We start from the raw sequence: 22,308 nt of genomic DNA, 5'->3' as shown, positions 1-22,308 counted from the left end.
AGCATCAAGGAGGGTGACTCCCTCATTACAGACAAAATGGAGGTAGCTAGCAGACTTAACATCTTTTTCACTAGCATAGCCGCAACTCTTGTCAACAAGCTATCCCACCACTCTGGTCGTTTTGGTGTAGAACACATTAAAGCCTTCTACAGAAAGCTAGGAGTATCCAACGATGATTTCAAATTAGAAATGGTCACAGCTGATGAGGTGTTTAAAAAATTGAGCGCGCTCCACCCTAACAAGGCCACCGGCCTTGATAATATTCCCTCCAGATTCCTCAGGGACTCTGCCTCCATCATTGCCCCGATCATCACGCACATAATAAACCTATCAATTACACAAGGCCAAGTACCAAAAGATTTTAAGATAGCAAGAGTAACTCCCCTCTTTAAAAAAGGAAGCAAATTGGAACCTGGCAACTACCGACCTGTTTCTATTCTCAGCTCCATTTCGAAAGTAATGGACAAAATAGTTTATGAACAGGTGGATAGTTACCTTGCCACTAATAAACTCATGTACAAATTCCAATCCGGCTTCAGAACTAACCACTCCACTGACACATGCCTTCTCTATCTGACCGACCACATCAAACATGAGGTGGACGCGGGCAAATACTGCGGCATGGTCATGCTGGACCTTCAGAAGGCCTTTGACACCGTTAACCACGCTATACTGTTGGATAAACTCAGAGCAATCGGATTTAACAAAACCTCTTGGAGCTGGATGCAATCTTACTTGGAGGGGAGGGAGCAGGTGGTAGAGGTGAACGGCACCGTGTCCACCCCCTCTCTGTGAGCTGTGGAGTCCCCCAAGGCAGCATATTGGGACCTTTACTGTTCCTAATATACATAAACGACATGACATCGGCATGCGACTGTGAATTGTTTTTGTTTGCGGATGACTCTGCCTTGCTGGTATCCGGCAAGGACAAGTCACAGGTGGAGAAAATCCTCAGTGCTGAGCTCTGTAGAACTTGCACCTGGCTCGCTGACAACAAGCTATCCATCCACTTGGGTAAAACAGAATCCATCCTGTTTGGGTCCCACATCAAACTTAAGAGAGTCAATGAATTCACCATAAAAGTAGGTGACAGTGTCATCACCAGGAAAGATGAGGTCACCTACCTAGGTTCCATTCTAGAGGCTAACCTTTCCTGTGATAAAATGGCAACCAAGGTAATCAAAAAGGTTAACCAACGAACGAGATTTCTCTACAGAATTTCCTCTCTGGTCAACAAAAGCACCTTGAGGATTCTGGCGGGAACTCTCGTTCAACCCTTTTTCGATTACGCATGCACCTCCTGGTACCCTAGCACCTCCAAAACCCTCAAATCTAAACTCCAAACATCTCAGAACAAGCTAGTCAGGTTACTTCTAGACCTCCACCCCAGATCCCACCTCACTCCTACCCACTTCTCTAAAGTGGGCTGGCTCAAGGTGGAGGACAGAGTTAAACAACTCGCACTGAGCCTAGTCTATAAAATCCGCTACACCTCCCTGATACCGAAGTACATGTCAAACTACTTCCTTCACGTAAATGACCGCCATAACCACAACACCAGGGGGAGCTCCACTAACCATGTTAAACCCAGATTCCGAACTAACAAAGGTCTTAACTCATTCTCTTTCTATGCCACATCAATGTGGAATGCGCTCCCAACAGGTATAAAAGAAAGGGCATCTCTATCCTCCTTCAAAACCGCAATAAAAGTTCACCTCCAGACAGCTACAACCCTAAACTAACACCCTCCCCGGATTGCTAATAAAATGTAAACAATCAAATGCAGATACTTTTTCTTTTTCTTATGCCTTCTGATCTCTCTCTCTCTCTCTCTCTCTCTCTCTCTCTCTCTCTATGTCCACTACTTGATGTCCATACCCCCGCCCCCTCCACACCCCTGATTGTAAATAATGTAAATAATTCAATGTGATTATCTTGTGTGATGACTGTATTATGATGATAGTATATATGATAGTATATATCTGTATCATGAATTAATTTAAGTGGACCCCGACTTAAACAAGTTGAAAAACTTATTCGGGTGTTACCATTTAGTGGTCAATTGTACGGAATATGTACTTCACTGTGCAACCTACTAATAAAAGTCTCAATCAATCAATCAATTATAGCTTTCAATCAGTCAGTTGCTGTATAAACTTGGAGAAACCATTAGGCATGAGAAGCTGAACTCAAATTATTGGAATAAATAATACAAATAATATAAGAGAATTATGTCTATCTGTGTTGGCCCTGTGATGAGGTGGCGACTTGTCCAGGGTGTACCCCGCCTTCCGCCCGAATGCAGCTGAGATAGTCTCCAGCACCCCCCGCGACCCCGAACGGGACTAGCGGTAGAAAATGGATGGATGGATGTTTTTTTTATAGTTTTACTGCTGTAAAAACACTCAAAGCACAGAGAAATTAGTGTGTGCTTATTCTTCGACAATTGGCGCCACTTAACCCACATAACACTCCTTTGGGGGGTTAAGTTGATCCTTGTATAGTTGTGAAAATGTTTGTGACGTTTCCGCAGCTTTTGACACAGACTTTTCCCTGATTTTTGACTTTTACATTATCATTCACTTTCACCGCAATGTTTACAAAAACTTCCCTCCTCGATGGTTCCACATGCGGGTCCTAAACACATCATACAATTCCATCGACCGACTTCAAACATGCATTAGATTGCTCAATCTGAGCCACTAATTGTTGAACTTGCACTTACCCATCTTTTGCAAGTAATTGGGCATTCCTGTGGGCTTTTGTTAAGTTTTCTCCACTATGCTAAACTGTAACAACACACTGCTGCACGATCACAGCACACTGCACGATTAATTAATAAAATATTTAATTGTGACGATCGCATTTTGTCCATGTTTAAATCTTGATTAATCTTTAATGAGTGTACCTTTTGTACTAATAATACTATCAACATAGAACTGGACAATTTGCTGTATGCACGTTTGTTTACAAAACAGTACAAATATTTTGATCTTGCAAGATCAAACACGGAACGACACAGGAAGTCCTTCATACCGACCGCCATCAGACTGTATAATGCATATGTTCCTTTTTGACTGTACTTAAATGTACAAACCCCATTTCCATTTCAGTTGGGAAATTGTTATATGTAAATATAAACGGAATACAATGATTTGCAAATCCTTTTCAACCCATTTTCAATTGAATGCACTACAAAGACAAGATATTTGATGTTCAAACTCAAACTTAATTTTTTTTTTGCAAATAATTAACTTAGAATTTCATGGCTGCAACACGTGCCAAAGTAGTTGGGAAAGGGCATGTTCACCACTGTGTTACATCACCTTTTCTTTTAACAACACTCAATAAACGATTGGGAACTGAGGAAACTAATTGTTGAAGCTTTGAAAGTGGAATTCTTTCCCTTTCTTGTTTTATGTAGAGCTTCAGTCGTTCAACAGTCCGGGGTCTCCGCTGTCGTATTTTACGCTTCATAATGCGCCACACATTTTCGATGGGAGACAGGTCTGGACTGCAGGCGGGCCAGTCTAGTACCCGCACTCTTTTTTTACGAAGCCACGCTGTTGTAACACGTGCTGAATGTGGCTTGGCATTGTCTTGCTGATATAAGCAGAGGCGTCCATGAAAAAGACGTTGCTTGGATGGCAACATATGTTGCTCCAAAACCTGTATGTACCTTTCAGCATTAATGGTGCCTTCACAGATGTGTAAGTTACCCAAGCCTTGGGCATTAAAGGCCTACTGAAATGATTTTTTTTTATTTAAACGGGGATAGCAGATCTATTCTATGTGTCATACTTGATCATTTCGCGATATTGCCATATTTTTGCTGAAAGGATTTAGTATAGAACAACGACGATAAAGATTGCAACTTTTGGTATCTGATTAAAAAAAGGCTTGCCCCTACCGGAAGTAGCGTGACGTAGTCAGTTGAACATATACGCAAAGTTCCCTATTGTTTACAATGATGGCCGCATGAAGTGAGAGAGATTCGGACCGAGAAAGCGACAATTTCCCCATTAATTTGAGCGAGGATGAAAGATTTGTGGATGAGTAAAGTGCAAGTGAAGGACTAGTGGGGAGTTGAAGCTATTCAGATAGGGAAGATGCTGTGAGAGCCGGGGGTGACCTGATATTCAGCTGGGAATGACTACAACAGTAAATAAACACAAGACATATATATACTCTATTAGCCACAACACAACCAGGCTTATATTTAACATGCCACAAATTAATCCTGCATAAAAACACCTGCGTGTTTGTTATGCTAGCTCCTAGCTCCTCTGCTAGCTCCTAGCTCCATAGAACACGCCAATACAATTCAAACACCTGATCAACACACACAATCACTCAGCCCAAAAGACCGTTCACCTAACCCAAGGTTCATAAAGCTTATATATTTAAAAAAAGTTACGTACATACGCAAAAAAAAGTTGCAGCCAAAGCTGCATACTCACAGTAGCACGTCTGCTTCTTTGTCATCCAAATCAAAGTAATCCTGGTAAGAGTCTGTGTTGTCCCAGTTCTCTACAGGCGTCTGTGTATCGTAGTCAAAAGTCCTCCTGGTTAGAGTCTCTGTTATCCGAGTTCTTCCATCTTGACTGCATCTTTCGGGAATGTAAACAAAGAAGCGCCGGCTGTGTACTGTTGTGGCTGACTACGTTCGAAAAATACGTCCATTTCGCACCGACAACTTTCTTCTTTGCTTGCCCAGCTTCCTTCTCCATAATGCAATGAACATGATTGAAACAGATTCACGAACACAGATGTCCAGAATACTGTGGAATTATGAAATGAAAACAGAGCTTTTTCGTATTGGCTTCAATGTGGAAGGCATACCCGTGTTCCCCGGTCTACGTGACGCGCATACGTCATCCTCAGAGGCGTTTCGAACCGGAAGTTTAGCGGCAAATTTAAAATGTCACTTTATAAGTTAACCCGGCCGTATTGGCATGTGTTATAATGTTAAGATTTCATCATTGATATATAAACTATCAGACTGCGTGGTCGGTAGTAGTGGGTTTCAGTAGGCCTTTAATGCACCCCCATACCATCACAGATGCTGGCTTTTGAACTTTGCGTCGATAACAGTCTGGATGGTTCGCTTCCCCTTTGGTCCGGATGACACAATGTCGAATATTTCCAAAAACAATTTCAAATGTGGACTCGTCAGACCACAGAACACTTTTGTACTTTGCATCAGTCCATCTTCGATGATCTCGGGCCCAGAGAAGCCGGCGGCGTTTCTGGGTGTTGTTGATAAATGGCTTTCGCTTTGCATAGTAGAGCTTTAACTTGCACTTACAGATGTAGCGACAAACTGTATTTAGTGACAGTGGTTTTCTGAAGTGTTCCTGAGCCCATGTGGTGATATCCTTTAGAGACTTTTTGATACAGTGCCGTCTGAGGGATCGAAGGTCAAGGTCATTCAATGTTGGTTTCCGGCCATGCCGCTTACGTGGAGTGATTTCTCCAAATTCTCTGAACCTTTTGATGATATTATGGACCGTAGATGTTGAAATCCCTAAATTTCTTGCAAGTGCACTTTGAGAAACGTTGTTCTTAAACTGTTTGACTATTTTCTCACGCAGTTGTGGACAAAGGGGTGTACCTCGCCCAATCCTTTCTTGTGAAAGACTGAGCATTTTTTGGGAGGCTGTTTTTATACCCAATCATGGCACCCACCTGTTCCCAATTTGCCTGTTCACTTGTGGGATGTTCCAAATAAGTGTTAGATGAGCATTCCTCAACTTTATCGGTATTTATTGCCACCTTTCCCAACTTCTTTGTCACGTGTTGCTGGCATCAAATTCTAAAGTTAATGATTATTTGCAGTTTGAACATCAAATATGTTGTCTTTGTAGCATATTCAACTGACTATGGGTTGAAAATTATTTGCAAATAATTGTATTCCGTTTATATTTACATCTAACACAATTTCCCAACTCACATGGAAACGGGGTTTGTATAATACTGTATTTATAGTATTCACATGTGAATAATGCTGTATAATAGACTGTATTTATAATATTCACATGTCAATAATGCTGTATAATACTGTATTTGTATTATTCACATGTGAATAATGCTGTATAATAGACTATTTATATTATTCACATGTGAATAATGCTGTATAATACTGTATTTATATTATTCACATGTGAATAATGATGTATAATAGACTGTATTTATATTATTCACATGTGAATGATGCTGTATAATAGACTGTATTTATATTATTCACATGTGAATAATGCTGTATAATAGACTGTATTTATATTATTCACATGTGGGGGCAGCGTGGCGAAGTTGGTAGAGTGGCCGTGCCAGCAATCGGAGGGTTGCTGGTGACTGGGGTTCAATCCCCACCTTCTACCATCCTAGTCACGTCCGTTGTGTCCTTGGGCAAGACACTTCACCCTTGCTCCTGATGGGTGATGGTTAGCGCCTTGCATGGCAGCTCCCGCCATCAGTGTGTGAATGGGTGAATGTGGAAATACTGTCAAAGCGCTTTGAGTACCTTGAAGGTACAAAAGCGCTATACAAGTATAACCCATTTATTTATTATGTAAAAAATATTTAAGTGTTTATTGTTTATTGTGAGCGAACTGTGGTGCTGAATTTCCCGCAGGGATCAATAAAGTACTTTCTATTCTATTCTATTCTATGTCATACACTACCGTTCAAAAGTTTGGGGTCACCCAAACAATTTTGTGGAATAGCCTTCATTTCTAAGAATAAGAATAGACTGTGAAGTTTCAGCTGAACGTTCTCTTTTTCTGGCCATTTTGAGCGTTTAATTGACCTCACAAATGTGATGCTCCAGAAAATCAATCTGCTCAAAGGAAGGTCAGTTTTGTAGCTTCTGTAACGAGCTAAACTGTTTTCAGATGTGTGAACATGATTGCACAAGGGTTTTCTAATCATCAATTAGCCTTCTGAGCCAATGAGGAAACACATTGTACCATTAGAACACTGGAGTGATAGTTGCTGGAAATGGGCCTCTATACACCTATGTAGATATTGCACCAAAAAACAGACATTTGCAGCTACAATAGTCATTTACCACATTAGTGATGTATAGTGTATTTCTTTAAAGTTAAGACTAGTTTAAAGTTATCTTCATTGAAAAGTACAGTGCTTTTCCTTAAAAAATAAGGACATTTCAATGTGACCCCAAACTTTTGAACGGTAGTGTATATGTCAATTCAAGCATTCAGTCTTTGTGTGTATGTGTGGGTGTGTGTGTGTGTGTGTGTGTGTGTGTGTTACCTCGATCTGGATGACTTGAGGCTTGGAAGTGATTTTGAGGGCGCATTGTGCACAGTTCAGCGCTGCGGATGTGGTTAGCGGCAGCGGGTGAGGTGTAGCGCTCTGGTCTTGGCCGGAGGCCACAGACAGCTTTGGGAAAATGCTCGCTTGTTTCTGTTTCATCTTGAACTTTTCCTACGGCGCACAAGCGAAAAACAACCTTCACCACAACTGCAACCGACTCGAAGACACAAAATACAGTGGAACCGCTTTAGGTCGACGGCTGACTCATGTTGACATAACCACGACTGAAAATCACAATTGTTTCCACTTTTGACTGTGGTCAGACGCATAAGAATAGTAGACTTAAGCGAGCTCTTTGTAGTATGACAAAGATACCAGGACTTGATGAGCTGCCGACCTAAACGGGTTCCACTGTATATTCTTGCTTCTGCCATTGTGTTTCTGCTGGGACTACCTGAAACTCCATGACACACGTCAGCGTGCAGAAGTTCCTGATGGTGGTATCGGACATGGCCAGGTGGTACGCCGGCACCGTGTGTTTGCCACAGTTGTCGCAGTTTAAGTGCGCACCTGGAGATGCAAGCGGGAGATGTAATACATTCATAATGCCTAATGCATGAGTCTGAATTCTGCAATAGGATTATTCACGGAAAAATGAAGAAAAAAGCACTATTTCCTCTATACCAGAGACTCTCAAACTGTGGTACGTGTACCGTTAGTGGTCCGCGAGCTCCGTCTAGTGCAGGGGTCAGCAACATAAAATGTTGAAAGAGCCATATTGGACCAAAAATACAAAAACATATCTGTTTGGAGAATCTGTTTGGAGCCGCAAAATATAATATAATAATAATAATAATATCAACACTAAATTAGTCATCTTACTCTTGATTTAATTGAATTCAATAATCATATCTAATTTATATAGAATAAACCTTGTCAAATAATGTGAAAGCATGTGTTTATCACAAAGATTATTATTGGGTCAGGCTGATTACAAAAATAAATACTAATCAAATATACAGCAAAACTGATGAAAAATATTTTTACGTACAATCACCCAGTGCTAAAATAAATACATTCTAAATAAATTTGTAATAAAAACTAATATATATATATGTTTTTTAAAATAAACTCTAAATAAAATTTAAATTCAAATGAAAATACAGCTTCACCACTTTAGTCATAATTTTTGCGCTAAAGAAACTTCTCTACGACTTTAGCTCCAGGCTTCTTCTGTTTGAGATTGTCATTACTGCCACAATTGGTGGAAAAGTGTATTACAACTGAGCACCGATGCGGCCCATTTGGACCACCGCTGAGAAACAGATTTTGGCCTTGCCCTATGGTTAAGAAACACTGATCTTGTGTATATTTATACAAGTTTTACTTAAAGGTGCATTATAAATGTATCACTGAACTAACCTACTCAGTGGCCTAGTGGTCAGAGTGTCCGCCCTGAGATCGGTAGGTTGTGAGTTCAAACCCCGGCCGAGTCATACCAAAGACTATAAAAATGGGACCCATTACCGCCCTGCTTGGCACTCAGCATCAAGGGTTGGAATTGGGGGTTGAATCACCAAAAATGATTCCCGGGCACGGCACCGCTGCTGCCCACTGCTCCCCTCACCTCCCAGGGGGTGAACAAGGGGATGGGTCAAATGCAGAGGACACATTTCACCACACCTAGTGTGTGTGACAATCATTGGTACTTTAACTTTAACGCAGATTATTGTTAAACATCGCAATACTGTATCGTACTGTGACTCAAGTACTGTATTGTGAATTTATTGCCAATACCCTGCCCTGCCCCTAACAGTTATTAGACCCTTTTTCGATTCAGTTTTACGCATTATGATTAGGGTTGGGTATCGAGTATCGAGTATCGATTGGAACCGGGACTAACTTTCCGATTCTCCCGGAATCGTTCAAAAGTTTAAATTTCGATTCCTAGTTTCGATACCCAGTCCGCCGACCGGAAAAAAAGAATAAGTCCGCCGACCGGAAGAAGAAGCCGCTAAACACCAACGAAGAAGCGCCCACCGCCGGAAGTGTTAGCATAGCCGAGCCCATGTAGCCGAGCGAGTCAGTCAAGCATGGATAGCGGGCGTCGGCGGTCGAAGTGTGGCTTTATTTTACTAAAAAAAATGAAATATCGGCGAAATGTAGCACGTGCGACAGGACTGTTTCGTGCTTAGGAGGGTGCACGTTGAACATGATGAAGCACCTCCGAGTACAAATAAATGCGTGTCCCGTCTTCGACGCGCTGCGACGACCGTCCTCCTTTGCCTCTTCCTCTGGCTTCGACGCCCAGCCTGGCACCTCGGTGACTGCATTGCAGTCCAAATCCGGTAAGTAAAACAATATATATGCAATAAATAATGTGTTTTGCGCCAACGTTGAGGCAGCTAACAAATTAGCCTGCATATTTTTTCATAGACAATTTACAACCTGCTAGCCAGGCTCCGCGATGTGCTCAGCGTACTCCGTTCACCGTAGCGGCAATGGGGAAGATGTCGGTGCCACAGACGGAAGAGTGCCACAGAAAGGTCACTGCACACATAGTCAAAAGACTGCATCCCTTTTCAGAGGTGGAATCTCCAACATTTAGGTTAGTTAAGCAATAACGTTAGAGCTAAGCTAATTGATACTGGGCTAAACAGTAACAGCAACATTACATGTTTGTTTATGTTTGCAGGGATATGGTGAAAACTCTCAACCCAAAATACATACCACCTTCCAGGGACTACCTGTCAAACACATGGTACAAGAAGAATCGGAATCGAGAATCGTCAGGAATCGGAATCAAAACAAAGAATCGGAATCGGACGAATTCAAACGATACCCAACCCTAATTATGATACAATCTCAGGCGAAAACGTGCAGTTACACAACAACACGTCTTGTCAAAGCATCTTCCTGCTTGAAAATGTTGAGTGAATTGACTGGACATGCAGAATGCTGCAGCACTCTTTTTTCCCACCCTGCAGATAGTGGCATCAAAACCACTCTCTATTTAAAGTTAGCATAAAAAATGCAGAGAAAAAACGAATCTGTGCATTAGCTGGCTTCATATCAAAATGAGAGTCAAATGAATGTGTAAAAAGGAGGAGGAGGCGACGCATACCTGAGGAGCTGACACTCTGGACCATGAAGGCCATGACGCAGCTGCTGCTACAGAAGAGGCTCACAGAGTCGTCTGTGCTTTGGTTGTGGACCATGTCTGCGAGCAGCCTCGGAGAACGGCACATGGAACACGGCAGCGTTATCTTGGTTTTCTTTTGGAGACAAAAAAAAGAAAAAGAAAATGAGTTGCGATCGCAAAGGAGGACCTTAGTCTGTTGTGATTTCTCTTCAGGCGCCCGTACGCTTTTGTACTTGGTCAGACAGTCGATGTTACACAGCGTCTTGCTGCTGCCCTCCATCTTGAGCAGCAGCGGGCTGGTGTGGCAGAAGGTGCCGCAGTTTGCGCAGCCCGCCATGGACAGGTGGTTGGTGGTGCGGAAGCGCTTGAAGCACGAGTCGCTGCACATCCTGTGGACGGTGCCGCTCAGAACCACCTCGTGTTTGCTCTGGTTAAATGCAGAAGAAAGAAAGTGAGGACTACAAAAGGTGTGCCTTCACACTTGTAGTCCAAGACTCTGGTCTGGACCAGATAGCGTTCACTGTGTTCGCATGTTGGGTTCGGTACTCTGCGTTCAAACTTGACCAAACGGATTTAAGAGTGAATACACATTAAGTATTAGGCGTCTGCTGAGTCGATATCGATATCGGTCCTATATCAGTAAAACAATATCGTATGATATCGGCTTGCATTTAAATTCTCTGATATTAATGCCGAAAAATTTACTGGTGCAAAACAGGTTAACATCCAAATGTTCTCCAATAAGCACACAAAGTTAACATACCCTTATATGTTTGTGTAGTTATTTAAAAAAGGTAAACATGGTAGGCTATAGGAGCTACACAACAGCTAAGCACAAAATACCACACAAGCATAATAAGTAAGGATGTCCGATAATACCGAACTGCCGATAATATCGGCCGATAAATGCTTTAAAATGTAATATCGGAAATTATCGGTATCGGTTTCAAAAAGTTAAATTTATGACTTTTGAAAACGCCGTTGTGTACACGGACGTAGGGAGAAGTACAGAGCGCCAATAAACCTTAAAAGGCACTGCCTTAGCGTGCTAGCCCAGTCACATAATATCTACGGCTTTTTAAACACACAAGTGAATGCAATGCATACTTGGTCAACAGCCATACAGGTCACACTGAGGGTGGCCGTATAAACAACTTTAACACTGTTACAAATATGCGCCACACTGTGAACCCACACCAAACAAGAATGACAAACACATTTCGGGAGAACATCCGCACCGTAACACAACATAAACACAACAGAACAAATACCCAGAACCCCTTGCAGCACTAACTCTTCCGGTACGCTACAATATACAACCCTCTCTAATAATAAGCGTCCTTCATTGAACAATATTGCAGTCTAAAACAGCACCGTCGTCAATATAAATAAGTATCAAATAATTATAGTTGCATATTACTTACACATACAAAGTCTCCGAGGCGCATCAGAAAGTATTCAGCAACAAAAGTGTCCGCATCATGAGCTTAATTTAGTGAGTTATTGTGACCCATCTGTGTCGCCAAAACACAAATTAACACTCCACTTCAAAAGCATAAATCTGTCCTAAGGTTAGGGTTTTCGTAGGTAATTTCACTTAATCAAACCTTTTCTAAAATGCCACACTACAAGGCAATAAAAGTATATCATTTTATTCCTTAAGGTTAGTGTTTTTCCTACTTACTATTGTTCTTTGTTTGACTAATTTCACTTGATCAAACTTTTTCTAATTTTCCATACTACAAAATAACAAAAGTGTGTATTATTTGGGACCATCCATCTTGCAGGGAAGAGTCCTCCCAGATCCTTTTTTTCCCAAAGCTCTCTAAACAATGAGCTGACTAGAATTGAAGATTATTCTACAAAGTAGCAGTGTGTACAGTACAAACAGTAGCGATACCAGCGCTGGAGAGGAGACCCTCACATATGCTTTTGTTCCTTTAGCAGCAGCGCCTTGACGGGGATCAAAACCGAAAGTTAACTTGGCGTGCGTGCTGTGCACACACACATTCTTATCCACTTTCACTCCCCACACCTGGTTTATCCTGACACCATTACAAGTAGAAAGAATAATGTGTGTGCATGGATAAGAAACAGGGTGAGATCATTGTTTTTATCTCCTGTGAGCAAAACCAAGGTCAAAGCTCGTAACTTCTAAGGCACAGGTGTCAAACTCAAGGCCCGGTGGCCAGATCTGGCCCGCGACATCATTTTATTTGGCCCGCAAACACCTGGAAATAATATGTGTCAATAAAGTACTTCATATTTTCTCACTAAATGTAAAAAAATTTTTTTTTAATTTGACAGAAAAAAATATATGTACTGCTTGAAATTGCATAACTTTTAAACTTTAATAGTATCAAATATTGCAACAAATATTACATTATATTATCATACTTTAAATAAAAAATGATACAAATACTTAACTTTACAGCAAACTACCCATCAAATTAATAAAAATGACGATACATTTTCCGCTGTTCTTTACAGCATATTACTGTAAATTGAAAAAAGGTACTACTGTTTTTTGCGCTAAAATTCTGTTGACTAAAATGCCAGTTTTGGACTGTAAAATCTACGGTTGTTGTTTTTAACGGTGTATTACTGTAAATGGAAAGATGGTACACTTGTTTTTACGGTAGAAAAACCGGCAGCTAACTTGCCAGAATAAAAAGAGAACTTGTACTGTTTTTCCATTAATTTAACCTCTAAAGGCTTAGTGGCCACATGCGTGGACACCACCTTTTAGCTCTTATTTCCAAAATTTAACACTACTGAATTGGGGTCTTATGGCCGCTTATGTGGACACTTATACTGCTATCTGGTGGTGTCAGAAGAGTATAACATACAATGGATTTTGAAAAAAAAAAAGTGTAAAAATAAGAATTAGGATGTCACTAAACATGAAGTACACGTTTGTGTACTTGTGGACTAAGTACATCATATCAAAAGATGATTCTTAGTTTTTATTCTAATTAGGGTCCAATAAGCCCAAATAGCAAAGAGAAATTAAAAAAAAGCATGTAAACAAACAGCTTGGGCCTTAAGAGGCTAACAAATATAATGTTGTAAAAACCTATGTCAATTTAACACAAAAATTCTGGCAACTAAGCTGCCAGCTTTTTCTGTAACCCCCCCCCCCCCCCCAAAAAAAAAACAGAGATACAGTTTTTCCATTTAACGTAAAATGTTGTAAAAACAAACAAAACAAAAACGCTATATTTTCAGTAAAATTTTGTAAATGTAAAGTTTTTACTGTAAAACCGACAGTCTATTTAAAACAATTTATATAATTAATAATGAAATCCAGAGGCAAATTCATACATTATTTACTGTTGCACGCGGCCCTCTGATAACTGTGATGTGGCCCTCAATGAAAACCAGTTTGACATCCCTGTTCTAAGGCGTTCCGTTTTTGCTCAAATGTTGGAAAATGTTTCCCGAACATATGATTCCCCCTGATATCGTACTGGATTAATATTGGTATCAGCCAACACTCAAGGCTCCAATGTCCGAATGGTATCGGAAGAGAAAAAGCCGTATTAGAACACCTCTAACAAGTATGCCCCGAGAGGCTGAAATGATACATTATTGTGCATGGGTGCAGTACTATGGTGGACTTACAACGCTGAATCTGGCGCACATGCTGCACGCCGTCTGACCCGGCAGGCCCGCGGATCCCAGCAGCTTTGCTTTTGCGCTTCTTGTGGATCTCTTGCGGTTGAAGGCGTTCAAACACGCCTGGGAGCAGAACCCCTTCATGACTCCGTCCGTGTCAGGCGACAGGATGATGTCCTGAGGCCGGGCTATCCTCCTGCCACAGACGAACGCTTAGAAAGGACTGACTTTGACACCAGAAGAAAAAGAGTTGAGAAACGAGCGCTCACTTTTGGCACAGGTGGCAGGTCTTGACGCTCTTGGTGGAGCTGAGCGACGCGGTCAGGCAGTTGGTGGAGCAGAAGAGGGCCGGCAAGCCTTTCCTCTGGTAGGCCGTCTGTCCTTTTAACAGCCCCAGCTTGCAGTGTGCGCAGGACATGTGCAAAGACGCCGAAGACGAGTGGTCTCGCTGCGTCGGGGCATTGGCGGGCGGCGTTACGGAGTACACCGCTCCAATCTGTAAGTCCTCCTCCTGTTAAAGACAGAATTATAAATGGTGACGTGTAGAGATGTCCGATAATATCGGACTGCCGATATTATCGGCCGATAAATGCTTTAAAATGTAACATCGGAAATGATCGGTATTGGTCTCAAAAAGTTAAATTTATGACTTTTTAAAACGCCGCTGTGTACACGGACGTAGGGAGAAGTACAGAGCGCCAATAAATCTTAAAGGCACTTCCTTTGCGTGCCGGCACAGTCACATAATATCTACGGCTTTTCACACACACAAGTGAATGCAAGGCATACTTGGTCAACAGCCATACAGGTCACACTGAGGGTGGCCGTATAAACAACTTTAACGCTGTTACAAATATGCGCCACACTGTGAACCCACACCAAAAAAGAATGACAAACACATTTCGGGAGAACATCCGCACCGTAACACAACATAAACACAACAGAACAAATACCCAGAACCCCTTGCAGCACTAACTCTTCCGGGACGCTACAATATACACCCCCCCAGACCGGAGCACTGCTAACTGTCAGTCAGCTACAAATGTGAGAGCTGTAAGTTTGAACATGTAGGTGGGTGGTCGATAGAACGGTATCTATCTATCTCTATATATATATATATATATGTATATATATATATATATATGTATATATATATTTATATTAGGGGTGTAACGGTACACAAAAATTTCGGTTCGGTACGTACCTCGGTTTAGAGGTCACGGTTCGGTTCATTTTCGGTACAGTAAGAAAACAACAAAATGTAAATTTTTGGGTTATTTATTTACCAAATTTGCAAAATCTTCCACCAAAAATATTTTTCTTAGTGGAATATTTGATGTGAAGGAATCGGAACCTTGGATAGGTCAATAATTCATAATAACATTGATATTATGTTTTGAGCAATGACAGTTTGAAAGAAAAAAATCAGCTTTGTTTTATTAGTCAACATTGCAACTTTTTCTAAATTACATTTCACCTTTAAGCTTTTTTATTTCACTTTTGTTATGTTTTTGTTTATTTTAATAGTATTTTTAGAATGTGCCGTGGGCCTTTAAAACATTAGCTGTGGGCCGCAAATGGCCTCTGGGGCACACTTTTGACACCCCTGCTCTAGATAATAAAAAATTAAATCTGATAGATCTATGGATAAAAAGCAGAGGCTGACGACGCATGCGCGTTAATCATAACTCTCTCGCTCTCTTTGTCTCTGCCCCTCCCTCACCAATGCTGCTGCGCGCACAGTTTGTTTTGTTTTTAACCCCTTCTTATCCCTGAATGTACATTGTTAATACACGCAACCGTAACTCAAAATGCCGGACATTTGAGGCATTTAAGAAACTCCGCCCGGACACGTCCGGTGAAAAGAGGACGTATGGTCAGTCTATCCTAGCCCGGTCGCTGCTAGGATGAAACCGAGGCTAGGATAGACTGACCGTACGTCCTCTTTTCACCGGACATGTCCTCTTTTGCGGAGCTGTCAGGGCGGAGTTTTTTAAATGCCTCAATTGTCCGGCATTTTGAGTATTGTTTACACAACGTGCAGTACGCTACTTAATATGTCCGTGTGGAAACTCGTTCGGTACACCTCCGCACCGAACCGAAACCCCTGTACCGAAACGGTTCGATACAAATACACGTACCGTTACACCCCTAACATATATATATATATATATATATATATATTGATAAACAAAAAATGCATTCGATAATTTTTTTTCTTCTTCGTCGAAAGAAAGCGGAAGTCGCTAAGAAAGGTTGGTTGCATGAACAAAGACACTCACTCAGTGGGATGACACGCTAACAGCCAATCAGGTAAGAGTATCAACTATCAAGTTTGGTTGCACCATCTTGTTGTCTTGCAGTTGATTCTTTGCATGGAGTGAGAAGAGAAAGTTAAAATGAAGAAATTGTGGATAACACCAAAAAAGTCACATCGACAGTGTGGCAGTTTTTTTGATTTTTAAAAAAACCGGACCATAGTCAGACCAATGTGGTCTGTAAATAATGCAAGGTGTTCGTCCCCACCAAGTCCGGTAATACCACACCACCATAGCCTCGCTCAACCATTAGAGCACAGCTGTAACTTCCTCGCACTAAACCTGCAGATAATAGTTCTGTTCAGGTTTCTCTATGTTTACATTTTCACACTTTGCACTATTTTCTTACACTTTTTGAAGCATTTCTTACATATTCCTTATTTTTGCACCTTCATTTTAACAGCTTATTGTTAAGTGCTTTCTTTTAACTTTGTTCACATTGATTGTTGTCCATTCTTGTGTTGACATGTTCTTTCCTTTCCTCCTTGATAGCTGAGGGGATTATAATCACAGGAAGGTTACATTTGAAATTAAAAAAAATTAAATGATAAATGGGTTATACTTGTATAGCGCTTTTCTACCTTCAAGCTACTCAAAGCGCTTTGACAGTATTTCCACATTTACCCATTCACACACACATTCACACACTGATGGCGGGAGCTGCCATGCAAGGCGCTAACCAGCAGCTATCAGAGGCAAAGGGTGAATGTCTTGCCCAAGGACACAACGGACGTGACTAGGAAGGTAGAAGGTGGGAATTGAACCCCAGTAACCAGCAACACTCCGATTGCTGGCACAGCCGCTCTACCAACTTCGCCACGCCGTTTACATTGTTATTTTCAACAGCTCATAATAAATATCAATAATTATAGACCGATATAAAACACTTATATGCTAATACAGTTGTCAGCCACCTAACCTGGCATGACGTTAAAATGTAATGTTAGCAGGTAGCTCACATAGCTATGCTAGTGTTGCTAGCGCTTGTGTGCTCCTTTCCTACTCCTTAATGTTACCTTGTAGTATGCGATATATGACATCTATCACGTCAAAAGTGAAACGAGTACACAATAGTGCTTCTTAGAAACACACATTCTTGTCGCAGATAAACACAGCTGAAAAAAAAACATACACACAAACACAACAGTACTTTTAAACTGTATAAATTCCAGCATGTCGACCAACTCATCAAGTCCTTATCAAACATGTTATTTTAACTAAAAAGCTCTTGCCTATGTCGACGTCAACAAACACGACCACCGCTTTCGCCGACATAAAATGAAAATGAAAATGATCCGTTTATGTCGACAAGTGTTGTATTAGGGCTGGGCGATATATCGATATACTTTGTCTCTGTGCAATATAGAAAATGACTATATCGTGATATTCGAGTATACGTTCTCACACAGTTGTTTTTAGCTGCGGGCATTACACTACAGGCTTTTCTCACTCTTTGTTGTCTCTCCTTCTCACAGAGGGATAAAACAAGCGCACCTTCTTATGTACGTCACATACGTATACGCTCTCGCGGAGCAGAGAGGTAGCAGCATGGGTAACGTTAGCTGTGGTGCGAGTGGTAATACGAGAGAAAGAAGGTGCGAATCTTGTAACAAATGAAGGAAGAATTAATTCCCAAGAAAAACAGCAGGGGGTCCATCGCCTGGCAGTGGTTTGGCTTCAAGCGGGAAGATGTTGAACAGACAACCGTAATTTGTCAAGTGTGGGGCAAAAGCGTTGCTACAAAAAGTAGCATTACTGCTAATATGTAGCATCATTTGAAAAGTCACCCGCTAGAGAATGAAGAGTGCTTGAAACTCCGCATGTCAACATCTCCGTTCGGTGCCACACCAACAAAATGCAGAGGCAACCATTTCCACATCAACACCGTATGAAAAAAATAGTCAACAACAGAAGGAGATAACGTCCGCAGGAACCTACCACATAGCGAAGGACATACACTATTTGATTTCCTATTATGCAGCTCATTTTTATTTGACAGTTATTGAAATATCTTGTGTGACATCATGCACAAAAGTGCACTTTATTTGTTTTAAACTATTGTAGTGGCGTTCTGTACAAAAAGTGCACTTTAATTTAGTGTTGTTTTGATATGTCATCTTAGTGACATCATGCACAAAAGTGCACTTGTTTTAAAATGTCTCTGACAATCTTGCACTTTCTGTTTTGAAATGACATGAATGTTTGTGCCACTGCTTAATAACTGTTTAATAAATACACTTTTGGTCAATTGACTTAGTTGTTATTTCCCTCTCTGCATGAAAGTTTAAAATGAGCATATATTAATGCAGTATGAACAAGACTGTTTTAATGTAGACACATAGAATCCTCATACCGCTGTGATTATATGCATCAAGTGTTCATTCAAGGCTAAGGCAAATAATTGAGATATATATCGTGTATCGTGACATGGCCTAAAAACATCGAGGTATATATCGTGTATCGTGACATGGCCTAAAAATATTGAGGTATTAAAAAAAGGCCATATCGCCCAGCCCTTTGTTGTATTATTGTTAAATTCGTAAGGAGCAATATAACTTCTGTCTAATCACACAGCATTAAAACGTGCACAGCGTGACTTCCTGCTCAGTGCGACGTATGCTTCAAAATAAAAGCACTGTCGATGAGCTGGAATTCTACCACCATTTTTAGCCACCGAGAACGATTTTTGCAGGTAGGAAAGCTTTATTGTCGGGGTGTGGTCCAAACAAACAACTCAACTAGCAGTTAGCTAACATTATAAAACATGCGGGGAGAAAAAGAAAAAAGAAATACGCAGAAATGGAAAAAAAACATGTCAACCAACAAAAATTCTTCATACTTTAACAAGTAAATGTGCACGCCATGATTAGTTCCATGATGTAGAAATAAAAACACAACCTACCTCGATTGTGCTGGGCTCGTCCTTCACAGTGGTCGAGGTGGAAACGAGCGCCAGATCGTACTCCTCGTCGACGGGCTCGTCCTTGATTTGTACCGGAGGCGAGGGAGACGATGTGCTCTGCGCCGAGACAGACAGTTGGACCACGTTCATCCCGTTGGTCATGTCGGGCGGTGATGAGGAGCCGCCTGCGGAAAAAAGCAGCTTACAGATCAACGGGCCCCAAAATAAGGTACATGACTTAATGACATTCGATGCAAAAGCTTGAATCGATAATTCCTAATTTGTAATCCCGTTTTTTTAACCAGTTCATTGTTTTTGGTTGACTTGGGGAAAATTTAGACATGCTGAATTAGCAGAAATAGTGTTTCACATACATATATAACCGAGGTGTGCAAAGTACGTAAAAATGTAAGAAAAAGGAGGAAAAATATGTAATGTAATGTAAATTTATTACACAATTTGAAAGTCTATATATGTGAAGGACATTTTGATGTTTTCATTTTGTAAAAAAAAATGTTAGACATCATATATCAAGACTTTGTGTTATAAGTGACACATTTTATTGTTAATAGTTGGTAGAATGAACATTTTAGCTTTTTCTCATTACATTATGACTTTACGCTCTTTTTTGTTACATTTTCACTGTTGTTTTTGTCCGACAATATTTTGCGGGTAGGGATGATGTTTGATAAGAAATTATCGAGTTCGAGCCTATTATCGAATCCTCTTATCGAACCGATTCCTTATCGATTCTCTTATCGAGTCCAGATAGGTTGTTGTATATGGAAAAAAACACACAATATTTGGTTTAACAAAAGCTCACTTTTATTATATAAGAAAAAAATATAATCTAATAAATAAATAAATATTGACTGTTACCCCCCTAAAAAAATAAAATAAAATAAATAAAAATTGACTGTTACCCAAAGTATATTAAGTGGGATTTTTCAGAAAAACAAATATATACAGTAACACAAAAAAAACCTGTCTCTGTGATCACTATAGGTGTATAAATAATAATATAGTGGTAAATAAAATCAGTTCCTTGGGCACAAAACTGAAAATAATACAGCTCTCCAAAAAGTGCACTTCTGCTGCTATTTGACATAACTGTTTGTTATGATGCTTTGACATTTTTGCTCTTTATTTCTTTATTGAAAGAAAATTCTATGAAGAGAAAAGTTGTTTGCAAATGTGGTTACAATGGTAAAAAATGAAAAGTTAAAGTTAAAAAAAGAAATACACTTTATTGAGTTAGATTCTTTCTTTATAGGGGGAAAGATGTGATGTTATGAGCTAGGGAAAATAACAACTACACTACCCGAAAAGTGTTGTTGCATGTCGTCACCCGGCAGCTAAGAATGAGGTTATGAGCACGCTGTGAAAGTAAACGTCAAGAACTCAGCCATTATTTATAATTAGACAGACAACACATATACAGTGTGATTTTGTTTTGTTTACAAGGAAAGAAAAACAAAAGTTAAAAAAGGGAGATGTCATATATATGTATGTGCTGCGGTTGCTTTAAGAACGTTGCGACAGCTGCCGTAAAGGAGGTGCGTTGCTAGCCTGGTTGCTATGTTTCCGGTTGGTCGTAAAAGTGTTCGTCATGTGTTTGTACCCTGCTCAAATCTCTCAGTAAAGTTATTCATTGGATTATACCTTTTGTTTTTAACTTTATTACACCTTGGAGCGCTTTTTCTGGTGCATTGTTTTTCCTCCTTTCGCTATCTGCGCCTAATGACTGAGCTACGTGACGTCATTTCTTGTGATGTCACACGGAGCATTTCTGGTCGGGACGGGATTCGTTCCCAGGGATTCGAATAAAGAACCAACTCTTTTTCTTTACTATAGTGGTCTCGATAACGGGTACCGGGATTCGAGTCAGAGGACTCGGTTCTTTTCTTATCGAACAACCGGGAAAACCGGTTACGAGTATGATCCCTATTTGCGGGCCTACAAAAATTTAACTTTGGTCGGTAAAAGGCCCTCTGGTCACACTTTGGACACCCCTGTAATAACTACATTTTGTCACTTAAACACCACAACACTGGATATTGTTCAGATAAGTTAAATTTAAGAAATTGCACACAAAGCAACACTGGCTGTGACCATGACGTGCGCATTTTCCACGCATGCGTACTAGGTCGCATTGCGCCGGCGGACGGACGGGGGCGAGGGTCTTAAACGGCGGCATTGTTGTGTGTGTGGACACGGATAAGGTTAGGTGTGATTTACCCTGGATAACCTTATCCGGCTTAGTGTAAACGGGGCCTAACAGCCAATCAGGTAACAGTATTAAATATCTCATACTTTGCGTAGCGTGAGAAGACAAAGTAAAAATTAAGAAATTGTGGATAAAAGAAAAAAGTCACCTCGACAGTACGTCAGTTTTTTGGATGTTTTAAAATTGACGGTAGTCAGATCTATGGGGTCTGTAAAATTATGCAAGGTGCTCGTCCCCACCAAAACTGGTGGAAAGAATTAATAGTATTATTATTATAATATTTTGTCTGACAGTTATCATCTAAGTCATGGTGTAACTATGTACTGATGGTATTTGCGACTATGCTTTAACAAATGTATCCTGTCGGAGCTAACGCAGGCATTTTTCTTCTCACCCCATCTGAGAGGAGATGTACTCACTACCCCCCAACCCTTCCCCCGTGCATTCCTGAGCTAAGATAAGAGCTTTGGGGTCTTTGTTTCTTGGCCCCACTATCATTAGGCCCTTTTCCACCGCAGGAACTTTCCCACTTATGTGGGTAAATAAAGTTCCCATTGTGTTTCCACCAAAAACTACCCGGGTAGATTTAAGTTCTTCGGGAACATTTCAGGGCTCCTGCCTGCTAGGTGGGACTATTGGAAGGTTCTCAGAACATTTTCGAGGGGCGGGCTGTGCTGCCGAATGCGGATTGGCTGAACACAGTTAGGAGCGTTCCTAAAACTTATTTTTCAAACAAACGACCACCATCAGAATATGTGCGTCGACTTGTTTATCTCTTATTTTTTTGTGTATTTCTATTACATCAAACTTGACAACGGAGAGA

At 40.7% G+C, this 22,308-nt stretch overlaps 1 protein-coding gene across 2 annotated transcripts in view; it reads right to left on the bottom strand.

Moving 5' to 3' along the window:
• Positions 1-22,308, bottom strand: part of zmym4.1 (zinc finger MYM-type containing 4, tandem duplicate 1) — a 61,544-nt gene that overhangs the window by 26,983 nt on the left and 12,253 nt on the right. For both annotated transcript variants that reach the window (XM_062047370.1, XM_062047371.1), the window contains exons 4-10: positions 19,259-19,443; positions 14,308-14,549; positions 14,045-14,234; positions 10,644-10,847; positions 10,403-10,553; positions 7,733-7,848; positions 7,276-7,449 (exon numbers count right to left, since the gene is read on the bottom strand). In XM_062047370.1, the coding sequence (XP_061903354.1) occupies positions 7,276-7,449; positions 7,733-7,848; positions 10,403-10,553; positions 10,644-10,847; positions 14,045-14,234; positions 14,308-14,549; positions 19,259-19,443 (1,262 nt within the window). The remainder of the gene's footprint in view (positions 1-7,275; positions 7,450-7,732; positions 7,849-10,402; positions 10,554-10,643; positions 10,848-14,044; positions 14,235-14,307; positions 14,550-19,258; positions 19,444-22,308) is intronic.

The sequence above is a fragment of the Entelurus aequoreus genome, linkage group LG05 (genome assembly GCF_033978785.1).
Source record: "Entelurus aequoreus isolate RoL-2023_Sb linkage group LG05, RoL_Eaeq_v1.1, whole genome shotgun sequence".
In the NCBI taxonomy this organism is placed as follows: Eukaryota; Metazoa; Chordata; class Actinopteri; order Syngnathiformes; family Syngnathidae; genus Entelurus; species Entelurus aequoreus.
The sequence above is the reverse complement of the archived record's forward strand: the minus strand, read 5'-3'. Positions and strand labels throughout refer to the sequence as shown.